General features: G+C 49.8%; 1 protein-coding gene across 1 annotated transcript in view; it reads right to left on the reverse strand.

Moving 5' to 3' along the window:
- Positions 1–13,863, reverse strand: part of KIAA1549 (KIAA1549 ortholog) — a 117,245-nt gene that overhangs the window by 24,536 nt on the left and 78,846 nt on the right. The window contains exons 12-16 of the mRNA XM_054691921.1: positions 8,686–8,882; positions 6,926–7,041; positions 3,163–3,368; positions 814–1,037; positions 43–196 (exon numbers count right to left, since the gene is read on the reverse strand). Of these exons, the coding sequence (XP_054547896.1) occupies positions 43–196; positions 814–1,037; positions 3,163–3,368; positions 6,926–7,041; positions 8,686–8,882 (897 nt within the window). The remainder of the gene's footprint in view (positions 1–42; positions 197–813; positions 1,038–3,162; positions 3,369–6,925; positions 7,042–8,685; positions 8,883–13,863) is intronic.

Below are 13,863 nucleotides of genomic sequence, written 5' to 3' on the forward strand. Positions count from 1 at the left end.
CCACCCAAGACCGACCCTAGAGGCACCGTGGTCAGCACGCACCGGACAGCCAATGTAGGCAGAGTTGTGGACGCCGGGGGGCCTCTTGTAGGTGCCATCGCTGTCAGTGGTGATGAGTCTGTCCTTCTCAGCATCGCCCGGGCAGCCATTGACCTGGTGCTTGCGGCGCGGCTTTGGAGAACGTTTTATCCGTGAGCTGCCAGGAAAAAAGGAGATTATCCCCAAAGGAAACGCGCCTTCCTGACACTGGCTTATCTGTGCAACACCAAGGCCGCTCCGCGCGCCCAGGACGCGCCGGCCACCGCAGTGACCACCCCGCCACGGGGGCGCAACGGCGACGCTCGGTGCGCTCCGGGGAGTCACCGGCCACCTGTGCGCATGGCGGGAAAACCGAGGGCTGCTGGCCAGACACCGCGACCGAGCAGCATGAACAGGACTCACAGGCGGCAGTGAACAAGCATGACATTAGCTGGCTAATCTGACATGCAGCAAGGGGCGAGGTCACGGCCTGGGGTGAGCAAGCCCGGGGACTCCATGGCGGGTGAGAGCGCACGGAGGCAGCAGGGCGAGGAGCCAGGAAGGCTGAATTCCAGGGGGCAGGTTAAATAACCCCAGGGGCCCTATTCTGGGGCCACGGCGAGAGAGGGCGGGGCGAGGGACGCAGCCCTTGCAAACACAGGTGACCCCAGCAGCCCCAAAGCCGACCCAGTACCGGCCACTGGCTGGTCCAGAACACACCTCTGGACCCGGTCAGGGACTCCGCCGGGAGAGGCCCCCCCCCCGCCCACCCCAGGGCCGGCTCAGCCCCGACACCTCTTCCTGGGCTCGATGAAGACGGACGGCACGCTGGCCGTGGGGTCCAGGATCTTGTCGATCTGCATCTGCGCCCGGCGGTAGACGCGGTGGCGCTCGCGCGTGTCCCCCGACGACAGGTCGTCCACCACCGGGAACTCGTAGTGGCCGCGGCGCTTGGCGCGGAGTCGGATCTTGTTGCGATGGTGCTCGATCTCCGACTTGTGCCGCAGAGCCGTCTGAATCTGTCAGGTGAGGGACGAGGAAATGAGGCCAAGGCCGGAGCTGGAAAGTTTCTGGGACCTCGGTGCATAAGCTATTTGGGGGAGACCGTCCTGCCACAGCCCCTGCCCTTGGACGGCTGCCCTCGGCTCCCACCAGGCCACAGAGGGTGTGACAGAGGCAGGCACACCCACCTGCAGACTGTAGCTCCAAACAAGAGGTGTGACGGTGGGGAGCTCCGCCAGGGACAACTTGGGAAACTTTTAAGGACACTGACAACTGGCTATCATATGCCCCTCGGATCAACCTAAGTGCCCTTCAACAGAGGAATGGGTAAGGAAATTGTGGACTCTAGCTTCTGTGGAATATTATATACCTGTGAAAAAGATGAAGTAATGGCTTTTGGGAGAAACTGGATGGAACTTGAGTTGATTATGTTAATGAAATAAGTCATAAAGTGAAATATAGATAACAGATGGGTCCACTCATCTCTGGAATGTAAACAAAAACATACACAGCCAAAATACAACAGGAATAAATCTTGAACTCAGCAAAAGAATTTAATGGTTGGGGCTAAGGGAGGGAAGCAGAGAGGGCAAGGACATGGGTGGATTAGTGAGAGTAAGTGGAACATGTGCACATATGGGAGAGCAAAAATATAACATCCAAATGAAAAAATTTTTTTAAGGATTTTGTTTTGTTTTTAAAGATTTATTTATTTATTTATTTATTTATTTATACAAACGCTGGGTACAGTCAGAAGAGCGGGAGGGTGAGAGAATTCACCAGAACCAGAGCAGGGAACAGAACAGGCAGACTGATGAAATACACTGCTGAGGGGAGCAGCGGGCACAGCAGGAGAGGTCTGCGCGCCATGCGGGACCCTCGCCAGAGGCCAGGGATTGAACTGGCGCTGCAGAGGCTGCGGGCAGCTTTGCAGCCCAGCGCTTAACTGCTGTGCCACCAGGGAGGCCCCAAATGAAATTTTTTTTTTAATCTCTCTGGGGAAGGAATACATGTTTTCCAACCCAATAATATTGCTATTTTAGAGAATTTTAAATTAAGCTGGATTCAGTGAAGACATTTGCATTGTGCTGGTAAAATGCCCATTTACTGATAAACATCGGGAGTTACCAAAACAAGTTCCCAGACAAGAGGCCTTCCTCCCCAAAGAGGAGCACCCACAGGTATGCAGACATCTCACAGCTGTGTGTGAACTAGGTCTAGAAGAGCAGACTGGATTTGAAGATAGAAGGGGTGGGGGAAGCGGGTGTGAGTGTGGGCAGAGCTGTGAGCAAGGCTGTGGGGAGGGCAGAAACCGGCTTCAGATTCTCAGGAGGAAGCAGATCTAACTCACTCTTCCAGCTGGCCAGGAAAAGGATTTTACTAGGAATTACCCACATCTCCTAGGCCAGAGCAGATCTATCACATACCCCAAAGTCTACAGTGGTGCCCAGACCACCCCAGGTTCAATGAGTCACTGAGAGAGCTCACAAGACAGCATTTAGTCTCACTTGTCACAGCAAAGGACATAAAGCAAAGGAAAATGGAGCACGTGGTGGATTCTGGAGAAAATCTGGACCATGCTTCAAACCAAACCTGGACCAGAGCCTCTCCCACGAGCCACCCAGGACTTGATTACTCTTCCAACAATGAGCTGTGACAACTTGGGTTAGATATGTACTCTTGGGGAGGCCAAATGGAGCCTCAGCGCCCAGGCTTTTTACTGGGGGCTGGCCACACAGACCCCTCTGGCCATCATGTGCCAAAACTCCAGACTCCCAGAAGGAGAGCAGTTTGCTGCATAAATTATGTCGCCAAACAGTTGGGGCACAGCGGGCTGCTCTGTTTTGGGAGTGCTGGGAATCCTTCCAAAATCCAAGTTCCCAAACACAAGCCAAGGGTCAGAGCAGGACGTGCCGATGACGGCAGGCTCCAGACTCTTTTCTGCACCTCTGCCAAAGCCCCTGACAGGGCCTTTGCACAGTATGTGACCTAGGAAACCTGAGTGCCATGGGAAAATGAAGACCACATGCCAGTACTTAGCCTCCCCGGACACTGTCACTTTCATGCACGTTTCAGCACTGACCAAATCAAAATGTGAGGTTTTTTTAAAGAATGTGCTTTGTAATTAAAAAGAAAAAATACCTCTTTGTTAATTTTGTTGGTTTCTGCCACTCGGTCGGCCAGCACAGGATGCTGGAGAGGAGGGGCTGGGATGGGCTGCATGGCGATGAGCTGGATCTTGCTGGGAACCCGCCGGCTGGCCTCAGAGGAGCGGGAAATTCGGTCCACGTGCTCAAAGATGGAGGCGGACGAGTGCTGCTCTGTGCCTGAACTGGGGGCAGGTGGCCCTGGAATGGAGGGACAGGAGGACAAGTAACGTCACCCCAGAGAAGGGCCAACACCCACTAACATGGATTATCCCTTCCAGAATCCACAGATGGGCTCCTATCCAAAAACACACCCCAACTCTGTGGCTGAGTATTTGAGTCTTCACTATTTAAACTGGCTGTGGTAAATACTGCCTCCCTTGGCCTTGTTAAAAATTATAAATATGGGACCTCCCCTGGTGGCGCAGCGGTTGAGCGCTGGGCTGCGAAGCTGCCTGCAGCCTCTGCAGTGCCAGTTCGATCCCCAGCCACCGGCAAGGGTCCCACATGGTGCACAGACCTCTCCTGCCGCCCACTGCTCCCCTCAGCAGTGTGTTTCGTCAGTCTGCCTGTTCTGTTCCCTGCCCTGGCTCTGGTGAATTCTCTCACCCTCCCGCACTTCTGACTGTACCCAGTGCTTGTATAAATAAATAAATCTTTAAAAAAAAAATATTACAAATATGGGCCTCCCTGGTGGTGCAGGGGGTTAGAGCACAACCTGACCTGTGAAGCTGTCCTCTGCAGAGCGGGTTTGATCCCCGGCCAGCTAGGGAGCAACACACATGGCGCAGCAGACCTCTCCTGACTCGCCCGCTGCTCCCCTCAGCAGTGTACTTTGGTCGATCTGCCTGTTATGTTTCCCACTCTGTCACTGGTGAATCCTCTCACCCCCCCCCCCAACCTCTGGCCTGTACCCAGCTCTTGTATGCATAAATAAATAAATCTTTTTTAAAAATTACAAATATCCCAGAAGTTGAAGCATAAAGCAGGACACCTGAAATTCAGGCAAGGTAGAGAGCCCATGTGACATCAATCATCCCTGGAAAAGATGTGAAAGTTGTGGCACTTTGTCCAAAATCTGCCCTGTTTTGTCTAAAGGTGTTTCAAAGTTTTCAGGAAGAAAAGGCAAAGGACATTGAGCTGAGCCTGAAGTCTGTCAGTCAACAAGCAACTGACGAAACTTTTGGAAAAAGTTATAGCGGCTCGGAACGTCTGCTGTCATTTTGGAGTGACTTGCATTTGGCTAGCAAGGCGATTATGCCATTAAGCAAGCAAATAAGGAGACTGGGGACACAAAACTACATACTGATTAACAGCGAACACTCAGCTTTCAGTTCTGATGGAAGAAGAAAATTAAGTTGAAGAAGCATGAGAAGAAAAAACTTGCCCACAGGGAATCAGTTTGCATTTTAAAAAGAGATGACGCCTACACTTAAAAATGGCTAAAAAGGTAAATTTTATGATGTGTATCTTTTATCACTGTGATTTTTTTCCCCCAAAAGTAATCTTAACAGTGAAAAAGAAAAAAAAAATAAATGTGTAGAAAAAAGATGGACATGAAGTACTTAAAAATCCTAACGGAGACTGAATCTTGATATACTTGGTGATTTTCTTCAATTTCTTGTATTTTGTATCATGAGGATTTTCTCTAATGAGTACTACTTTTAAAGTAGAAGTAATCAAACTGTGTGCTCGGCAACCTGGTTAGCACGTGCAAAGGTAGATGCCAGTGGAGTTCCCATGGCACATTCTAGAAGGTGGAAGATGTGGAACTCAAATCTGTAAGGAACGCAAATCTGACTCCACCCTTAAAAACCCTACCCTTGCACATCTGCGAGCAGAGAGCAAGAGGATTCATGCAAGAACCCCAGGGCTAGGTGGGGACGTGGAAGGTCCCCAGTGCCTACCCACCTTCCCCAAAGTGTAAGTCAGAAGGAAAGTGCAACCTCAAGATGACCAAAACCAAAACCAACTTCTTTTCTCAGCCTCCACTGCCAGGTTCTGACATTGCCAGATGTTGTGTCCTGGCCGAGAGACCCCCAGTGGCCATGCCATGCCACCCATGGTGGAGTCCCAGGGTGCCAGGGGGACGCCAGTGTGGCTCTCAGGCCATCTCCCACCTCCCTGCTCTGCATTTCATCATCACTTGCAACAGAAGAAGGATTTTATTTTGAGTCACAAAATAACTGAAAAGCTATGATGAAAAACCCAATTTTTTTTTAATAGTGTATTAACGAAGTTCTGTGCAAGCCATAAAAATGCCTTTATGGCTGCATCAAAGCTTAAAGAAATAAAGTTTTCAAAGGGAATTGACATTTGTAGTGAGAAAAATATCCTTCTAAAATATGAAACTTAGGACTGATGTCTCATCCAGTCATAACAGCAGCAGCTGAGCTTCTAATATTCCCAGGAACAGCTGGTCCCATGACCTTCCAGCCCCCACACTGAAGTGCTAGCCCCTGAGATTTGGGATATATGTTGAGAGCGATATTTGACTTTTGTGACCCACTTAGCATACACTGGTTATAATGCTGTCATATTAATACGAGTTAAATGCTAAACGGAAAAGCCAGATTTTCTAAGACAAGCAATTAACAGAAAATCCAGAGTTGACTCATCTTTTTGCTTGTCTCAACTATTTCTTCCCTGGGATAGGAATTAAAATTTAATCCTGTCTATCAGAAACAGCACATCGGTAACATGGTGATAACTGACAGGTAGGAATTTATAAAATTGGGGGGAAAAGGATTCTCTAAAACTGGACCCAAAGAGAAAGAATTAAATAATTCTTATTCTAAGGGGGTATTTCTTTATCATCATAAGAGCAACAACTGGAAGGAGCTGGAAGGAATCTTAAAAATTCAGCTAGTTTGGTCCCAGTGGCGCCCATAGCTCTGGGGACTGCAAACCTGCATGTGGCATAGACAGAAGCTCCCCGCTTCCGCCCAGAATCTGTTCTGCAACTACTCTCACCTGCATTTTCTACAGGGAAATAAAAGCTAGCATTAAAAACACCCTGAGGCCTGCCAATTTTCTTTGCACTATTGAGACACAATCCTGAAATGTAAACAAAACTCCCACAAATACAACAGCTGTACCAGCACATCCACTTAACAGAAACTACTAAACCAAAACCAAAAACTGTACCAAAAACTGCTCCCCTCTCTCATGAGACATGGGCTTCCTTCTACTACTGGGCATGCATTTCCCAGCCACACACTCTCCAGCAGGAGTGAAGATGGTTTCGGAGGCTCAGCACGCTGCTCGGTTGGCCCTGCTCTGGTGTCTGCTTGCAGGCTGGGGTCCAGACTGGGGTTCGGGGCGCATGAGGCTACCACATCAGACTCCCCAAGGGCAAACATGCCAAACCACCTGAAAAACAGCTGCCTGATCATGGCAGCTGGGCCACTGAATGGTTCCCAAGAAGGTCACTGGGTCCTTGGGGCAGTTTTGGGGACTGTGGTTTTCATTCGATTCCTCCTGCCCCTCAAGGAGGAAATGGTTGGCTCTCTAAGCAAGCACAGTATGTGGCTATTAGCCTCAAAGCAGACCTCGGTAGATCCTGAACCCCCAGCCCTGTTCTCCGTCTGCAAGCAGACCCCAGACCAGGGCAACCAAGCAGTGCGCTGAGATCTCCCCACACGGGACGAACATCTCCTCACTGGGCTGTTGTTTAATGTCCACTTTGCAGCCCCGAGAGCCCTCCCGTGGGGAGCACAGTGACTAAGGTAAGGTAGGGAATGAGGGGTGTCACAGACCACTCTGCGGGGCGCGGTGGGGCTTCCCGTCGGCCACCACTCCCGGGGTCTTGTCTGCGGCTTCCCTCTCGCTGGACTCTTCACTCACTGTCGAGTCAGCATCTGAGGGAGAAACTCTGCAGACACACACACAAGAAAACAGCCATTAGGAAGTTGGAAGAAAGGGAGAGAAAAGAATCACGTTAATTCAGTGGTAGAAGCCAGGCTTCCGGCAACCCCGGTAGAAATGGACAACCCAAAACATCATCTCGAGGCCCGGCGTGCTCCAGGGTCACATGGACAGCTCGCAGCCGCAGACCACACAGCCTGTTTAGGAAATGGACCGTGGGCCGCCTCTCTCCAAGTGCAAAGAAACGAAGGGTTGAACTGGAGGACAGTCCCTGACTCCCCCGGCCAGCAGCAGGGATCTGGGCAAGGGTGGGATCTGGGATCTGGGTGAGGGGGGATCTGAGGGCGTGAGTTCAGGCCAGGTTCAGGGTTCAAGGGCCAAAAGAATCCCCAGGAAGCCAGGGAAGCTCTGCAATCAGCCTACATGAGTCCAGAGCTTTGCCAGAGGCCTACACTCACAATGGCCTACCCCACAATGGCCCCTCTGAGATTTGATTCTAGACGAGAAGGCAAAGGTTGGACCACGCCAGTGAAAATCTGTAACCAGATAGCTCTCCTGTTCTTGGTGTTTCCTGGCTTCAACCACAGTGTGAGATGCCAAGACTTTCTGGTGCCTGAGAGATGCTCAAATACCCGCCGGCCCTGCAAACCACTGAGATGTCGTGACTGAATGCTTAGGATGAGACCACAGGGAAAAAAAATACTTTGCAAGACTGTACCAGCCTATGAACTAAATTTAATGATCTGATTTCATCCTAGCCTGCATCTCTCTCCATCACTCATTTTCTTTTGTAAAGATCATGTTCTAATAGCATCAAATTCTTAAAACTAGGTCAGAACCCCATGGGGTAGGTTTTCTGATAAGTCAGAAATTATAACATCATTTCAAATGTGATCATACACTTTTTCCTCTGAGCAGAAAATCAGAATTTGAAACTCCAAGCTCAAAGGAAGGCTGATCATTTGAGGGTTCAAGAGCAACCCTGTGATGGAACGTCATGACCTAGAGTCCATTTAGTCAAAGCTGCTTCTGCACTTGGCCTTCATGGCCCTGCTCTGGGGACCCAAGGGCAACTCAGGACTCCCAGGCCATCTGATGACAAGTTATCCACATGCTCTATTTGACAGGACAAATGAAATAAAGTGATGGGTTGCTGGGGAGGGAGGCAGCCGTGAGGAGCCTCATGCCAACATGCTAACAAGGAAGACTATGGGGGGAAAACCCAGCAGAGAAAGCAGCGCGTGACATGGTCCCCCAGACACGATGACAAGGTCAGAGCCCGTGCTGGCCCAGTGCATGCCACAGACCACACACCCCCACATCCTATTTGTGATACATCTCCAGGGGCCTGGCATGCTGACCTCAGAAAATATACATCAAGCTGGTCAACCCCAAAGCAAGTCCCGGGAACCATCCCCACATCACAGAGGTGCATGACCTTGAACCCTTTTGGTAAAGCAAGCATCAGGCCCACTTTGGCCTACCAAGTGGCCAGCAGCCCGCGACCTCCTTGACTTTGGGGAAGCCATTGTTAGTCTCCCTGGCCGCAGACAGGGCAGCACACCCACAGCCCCTCCAGCACTGGACACTGACACCCTGAAAACAACAGCATGCTCGGGGTACAGGACAACAGAGAAAGCCCAGTAAGAACCTTCCTCGGTGACGGATGGTCTTCGCCACGATCTTCGCCTTGGGGCTCGGCACATCCCCATTCTCCGAGGGAGTGGTGTGGTCCTTCACGGGCCCCGGCAGTGGCGCCGGCTCGTGCATGATCAGTATGTCGTCTTTATTGTGCTGACCCAGATGCTGCTTAGCAAAGTCGAAGCCCTTCACGCTGGGGATCTGCAACTAGAACAGACGCACACGCAGGTGACACAGCCGAGCGGAAATCCCAGTACTGTGAAGAGCAGCTGGGAGCGCTGGTGAGCACTGACTTCTCACAGCACTGGGCTTGCAATTCCACCCAACCCAACCAGCATCCTCCAAGGGGTGCCTGGGTGCAAGATGCTGCTTATCCCAGAGTGTGCAGAAAACAGAGATACTTGAGAATCATTAAGACTGAGGAAAAGTGCAAGGACCACAGCACCCAAGACGTCACAAGGTGATACCCGCTCCGTTGTCATGGTAACATAACCACAGCAATTGCTATGCAATCCCAGAAAGCATGGCCCAGGAGAGAGATTCTTTCTTTTTTTTTTTTTTTTTAAAGTGATTTTGTGCTCTGGTGATGGTACATGGATGAATTGGTGATAGGAACTCCATGGGGACCATACCTGAGATGATAAGGCAAACACTGTATAAAAATGATGATGTAAAAAAATATATAAAAGAAAATAAATTAATAATTTTTGTGCTCTTGTAGTTATATTTCAAGTCCTTTCCCAAACAAGAACCTAGGAACACTCAAGTCCAAGTAATATGCCACCAGATCGGTCCACTGCCTTCTTGTGCACACGTGTGGGCTTTCATCAATATTAGACCCCAAGTATGAAGCGTGACGAAGCAGGACTCGCTCCTGTGTGGCACGTTTCCCTGCTTGAGACCAGTGTGGAAAACACATTTGTTCTCCTTGGAACTGGGCAGTGATAGAAGTGTCTGCATGAACATCCCCGCCTGTTCCCCTCTCACACTCCCCTCCAGTTTCTGAAGAAAAGCAGAAAATAATCTCCTCTGGAGATATGGGTAACGATCCCATGAAGCATAAACACGTGCTTCCAATCACTCTGGGCTGGGCTTGGCTGCCATATGCACTGACCGGTACGTTCACCTGGACAGCCAGGTGACGCTTGGACATGCCAGTTTGAGAGGGCAGGAAAAGCCCCAAAGGAAAGTAGCTTGAGACAGAAGACAACGGTCTGGGACAGAGGGGCCTTTCGGGCTGCAGACGCGACTTTGAAGACTGTATAGCAGGTGACATGTAGAGGAGTTGAGATTTTTAAGATGAAAATGGCCTTTAGGGATAAAATGTGGGAGAACATCTAGCTGGGGCTAAGAGGGGGAACAGGACAAAAGGCAGGAAACAGAAGGAGATTCAAAGAAACTGAAGGAATTGCAAAGGTCAGTGCGATGGAAATCCAGGGGATAAAGAGTTTCTAGAAAGAAGTAGCCCCAGACACAATGGGCACAAAGCTGCAGGAGAGGGTCCACCTCTCACACGGGATGTGGGGATCCTACCCGGGGAACCACAACCAAGACCCTATAAGCCTGCACCCCCAGGGTCCAGCTTCCTAGCCTGTGCTAAGCCAGGAAAGGTGCTTCGCCACACAGGAATGTGAACACAAAGGGGAGCGCCATTCCCGACCACACTGGAAGAGCCAGGGTCCAGCTGGTGGAGGACAGGCAGATACTGCAGGACACGGTTGTCTCAAGGGCCCCTCAGGCTAGAGACAGTCCTATGGGCCAAGAACCAAGCAACCCAAGGAGTCATTATAGATACTGTACTAAGCATGGAAAATTTCAGTCATACTTGAGCTGGTTTTATGCACAAATGAATGACAATACCAATGGCTCAGATTTTTTTTAAAGATTTATTTTATTTATACAAGCTAGGGTACAGGCCAGAGGCGCAGGAGGGTGAGAGGATTCATCAGAGACAGAACAGGGAGCAGAACAGGCAGATGGACCAAAAAAACTGCAGAGGCTGTGGACAGCTTCACAGCGCTGCGCTCAACCAGCTGCACCACTGGGGAGGCTCTCACATTTTTTTTTTTAAGCCCTAAAAATCTAGGATCCATGGGGAACTGGAAAGCAATCTGCAATAATGATTTGCGCCGGCAGAGGGGGACAAAACTTACTGTAAGCAGAGTTTACAAAGGTGTTGCCTGGAAACAAAAGGCAAAGACTGACTTGCCCATATTTTCTAAATGAATGATATCATGTTACAAAAGCAAGCAACTCTACCAAAGGGCAGTTTGTGAGCTTCCACGCCCCTCAGCTCAGGAACATTGTTCAGCAGACAATGAATCCAAACCTGCCACTATGCTTGATTCCGCCTCTCACCCCCCCCCCACCGCCAGTCACCCAGTCACCCAGGAGGTTTATTTTCTCACGCATTGGACTGTGGAGTAACACAGTCATCTTAAACTGGCTCCCAGAACCCCTGGAGTGTGCACTTTCCTGGAGGCCTGCAGTCCTTCTAAGGGAACTGAATTCCAGGTGGACAACCTCTGATCTTAGCCGCCCTCCCCTAAAGTGATATCTGGACAACCTCTATAGACACTCTCATCTAACTGGTACCTGGACAATGGACAAGTTCTGTGGACGCTCTTACATAAAGAGGGCTTCCTGAGAATGACCTGTGGTCAGAATATCACGCACACTCGCCTTCCTACCTCACTTTTCGTGCGTGTCCTTCTCCAGTCTACAGAGAGGCCCACCTCTAACCATGCAGCACCTTCCCGTGGGCTCTGTCTTGAGGGGTAGAGCTGTCTGGGACAGCAATAAAAAGACAAAAGGCGCATCTCTCATGATGATCCAATCACCTACTCATAAGGCTTTATGTTTCTTTAAGGGAAGAAGGTGGCTAAGGATTGGCAGAGTTTAGTCCAGGTTAGGACCTGCATTCATATGCCCTTCAGAGAGGGCAGCAGGTAAGGGATGTTTTTGTTTAACAACTTCACCTCAACAGTCTCTCAAACACCGAAGCAAGCATCCCTCCCCGGGAAGAAACATGAGAACAAGGAAAAGGCATCAGGGGCACAGTCTCATCTCACCTGGCGCCAGGCTCTGCCTGATCCATCCAAAAATCGGGGTGTCCATGGTCTTTAAACACCGTGTGCCAGCAAGTGCATGCTTAGTGCGTGTTGCCCCATCTCAGAGACGATCCAGGGCTGACCAGCTCCCACTCCCCCATCTCAGGTGGGGTCGGAAGGCCAAGGACCAAGGCGTGATGGGCCGCATGTTTACTTCTGGAAGGTCGACATTCCAACTTCAAAGGAACATCTCGATGAGCTAAATTAGTGCTTTACACTTTCTTGAACATGCACTGTATTCCGACTTGTAGACTGGTTTCGTTGCCTTCTTTCCAAAGATGATGTGAAACCACTAAGTTTACGCTTAGTTTCCCCAAATTTGAGTCCCTCACTCCCTGTCTTTTATTGCTCTTCTCTGCTGGTTTATTCATTACCCCTCGGGACTTACGAGATTTAGATTAAGCAAGACCCTATTTGGATTCTACTGTAAGTAACATACTCAACGGCAATCATCAACACGCCTTTTGTAAACCACATACTTACTAGTCTGACACCTTTCTCTGTTTTCTTGTAAATTTCCACCAAGATTCCACTGCACTCTTAGGAGCAAAGCATCTAGGAGTGAATGGGTAGAGGGGAAATCAGACAAGAGGGGATGGTGGAACTTGAATAACTCCCTCCATGTGATTAGGACGAGCCCTCACTCTGAGGCTGAAATGCTACCCTAACTTACAAAACACATGATTGCAAATGCTCTTTTCACCACAGAATGAAATTTATGAATCCAGCCATAAAACAACCCCAAGTGCCCATCTAGCAAGCCTTCTGTGAGATGACTGAGGAGATCAGAATTGATATGAACTGTTCACAGCTGAAGATAAAAATCCTACAGTGAGCAAATTCCAGTTTTATGGGGCTGCTTCTACCCCAGCACCACCTTATTCTAGCTCCATAATCAAGGTTCCTCTAAGTAAAAGAGTAACAGATATAACAACTGTCACAGAATCATCACCATCACCCTTGCTGAATAAACCTTGGTAAAATCTTTTTGGGTCTGTTTCAAGAAGAAAGCAAATGTGTCTAAATGACTGGGGAACAATGGCTTTTGCAAGTGATGTTTTCTTTTTCTAAATGGAAGAAGAGGGCTTCCCTGGTGGTGCAAGGGGTTAAGCAGAGCACTGTGAAGCTGTCCCCAGCCACGGCAGCACGAGTTGGATCCCCGGCCAGGGAGCTACCCACATGCTGAGAGACCTCTCCTGTCTCCCCCCTGCTCCCCTCAGCTGCTCCCCTCAATCTGCCTGTTCTGTTCCCCACTCTGTCTCTGGTGAATCTTCTCACCCCCTGCACCTCTGACCTGTACCCAAGTTCTTGTATGTATAAATAAATAAATCTTAAAAAAAAAAAATGGAAGGAGGAGCCACTGTGCTTAGCAAAGGTCTCCAGAGTGAAGGAGAGAGAACCGCCAACAGCATGGCCTCCATGTGCAGCCCCTGGACCCCCACGTGCAGGAACCAAATACCTTCCTGGCCACCCCTCAGGGCTCATGAGAGAGACACATATGGAAGGTTGAGATGCTTCACACGAAAAAGACCGATGGCAGCGCTGTGCGTGGACAAAGAACCAGCAGTTAAGCTGTGGGCTCAGCCTTCGCACCCAGCAGATGCAGCCAGAGGCGTGAATTGAGATACCAGGCTGTGTAATTCAGCAAAGGGTGTGACACATGGTGGACCCTTAGAGACTATCCAAAAGCCAACCGAAACACCAAACTTGCTGGATTTTGTGGGGAACTGAGAAAAGGGTGCCTGTCTTGGATGAAATACCCATCATAATAGCCTTGACGTCCTGCAGGCTGATTGTGATTCCACTGGTCTCTAAATATATCCATTAAATCCTTGTACTTCTCCAAGCTGGTGAGTCACCAACTTCCATGACAATAGAAGTCTGGCAACCAATCTGTGCTTATGCCCCAAACAAAAGCCCTCCACACACAAGGAAAAAATTAGAGGAAACACAGCCTCTGCCACTTATGGAATCAGCTCCTTTTGTTTCAGCTCCACTTTCTGGAACTTTTTCTAGTTTCCCCATTTCTTTAAGGGAAACAAAAAGGTCTGGTTGTATCGCACCCCCAGCTCCTTCAG

The sequence above is a fragment of the Talpa occidentalis genome, unplaced genomic scaffold (genome assembly GCF_014898055.3).
Source record: "Talpa occidentalis isolate TD23 unplaced genomic scaffold, MPIMG_talOcc4v2.1, whole genome shotgun sequence".
Lineage (NCBI taxonomy): Eukaryota > Metazoa > Chordata > Mammalia > Eulipotyphla > Talpidae > Talpa > Talpa occidentalis.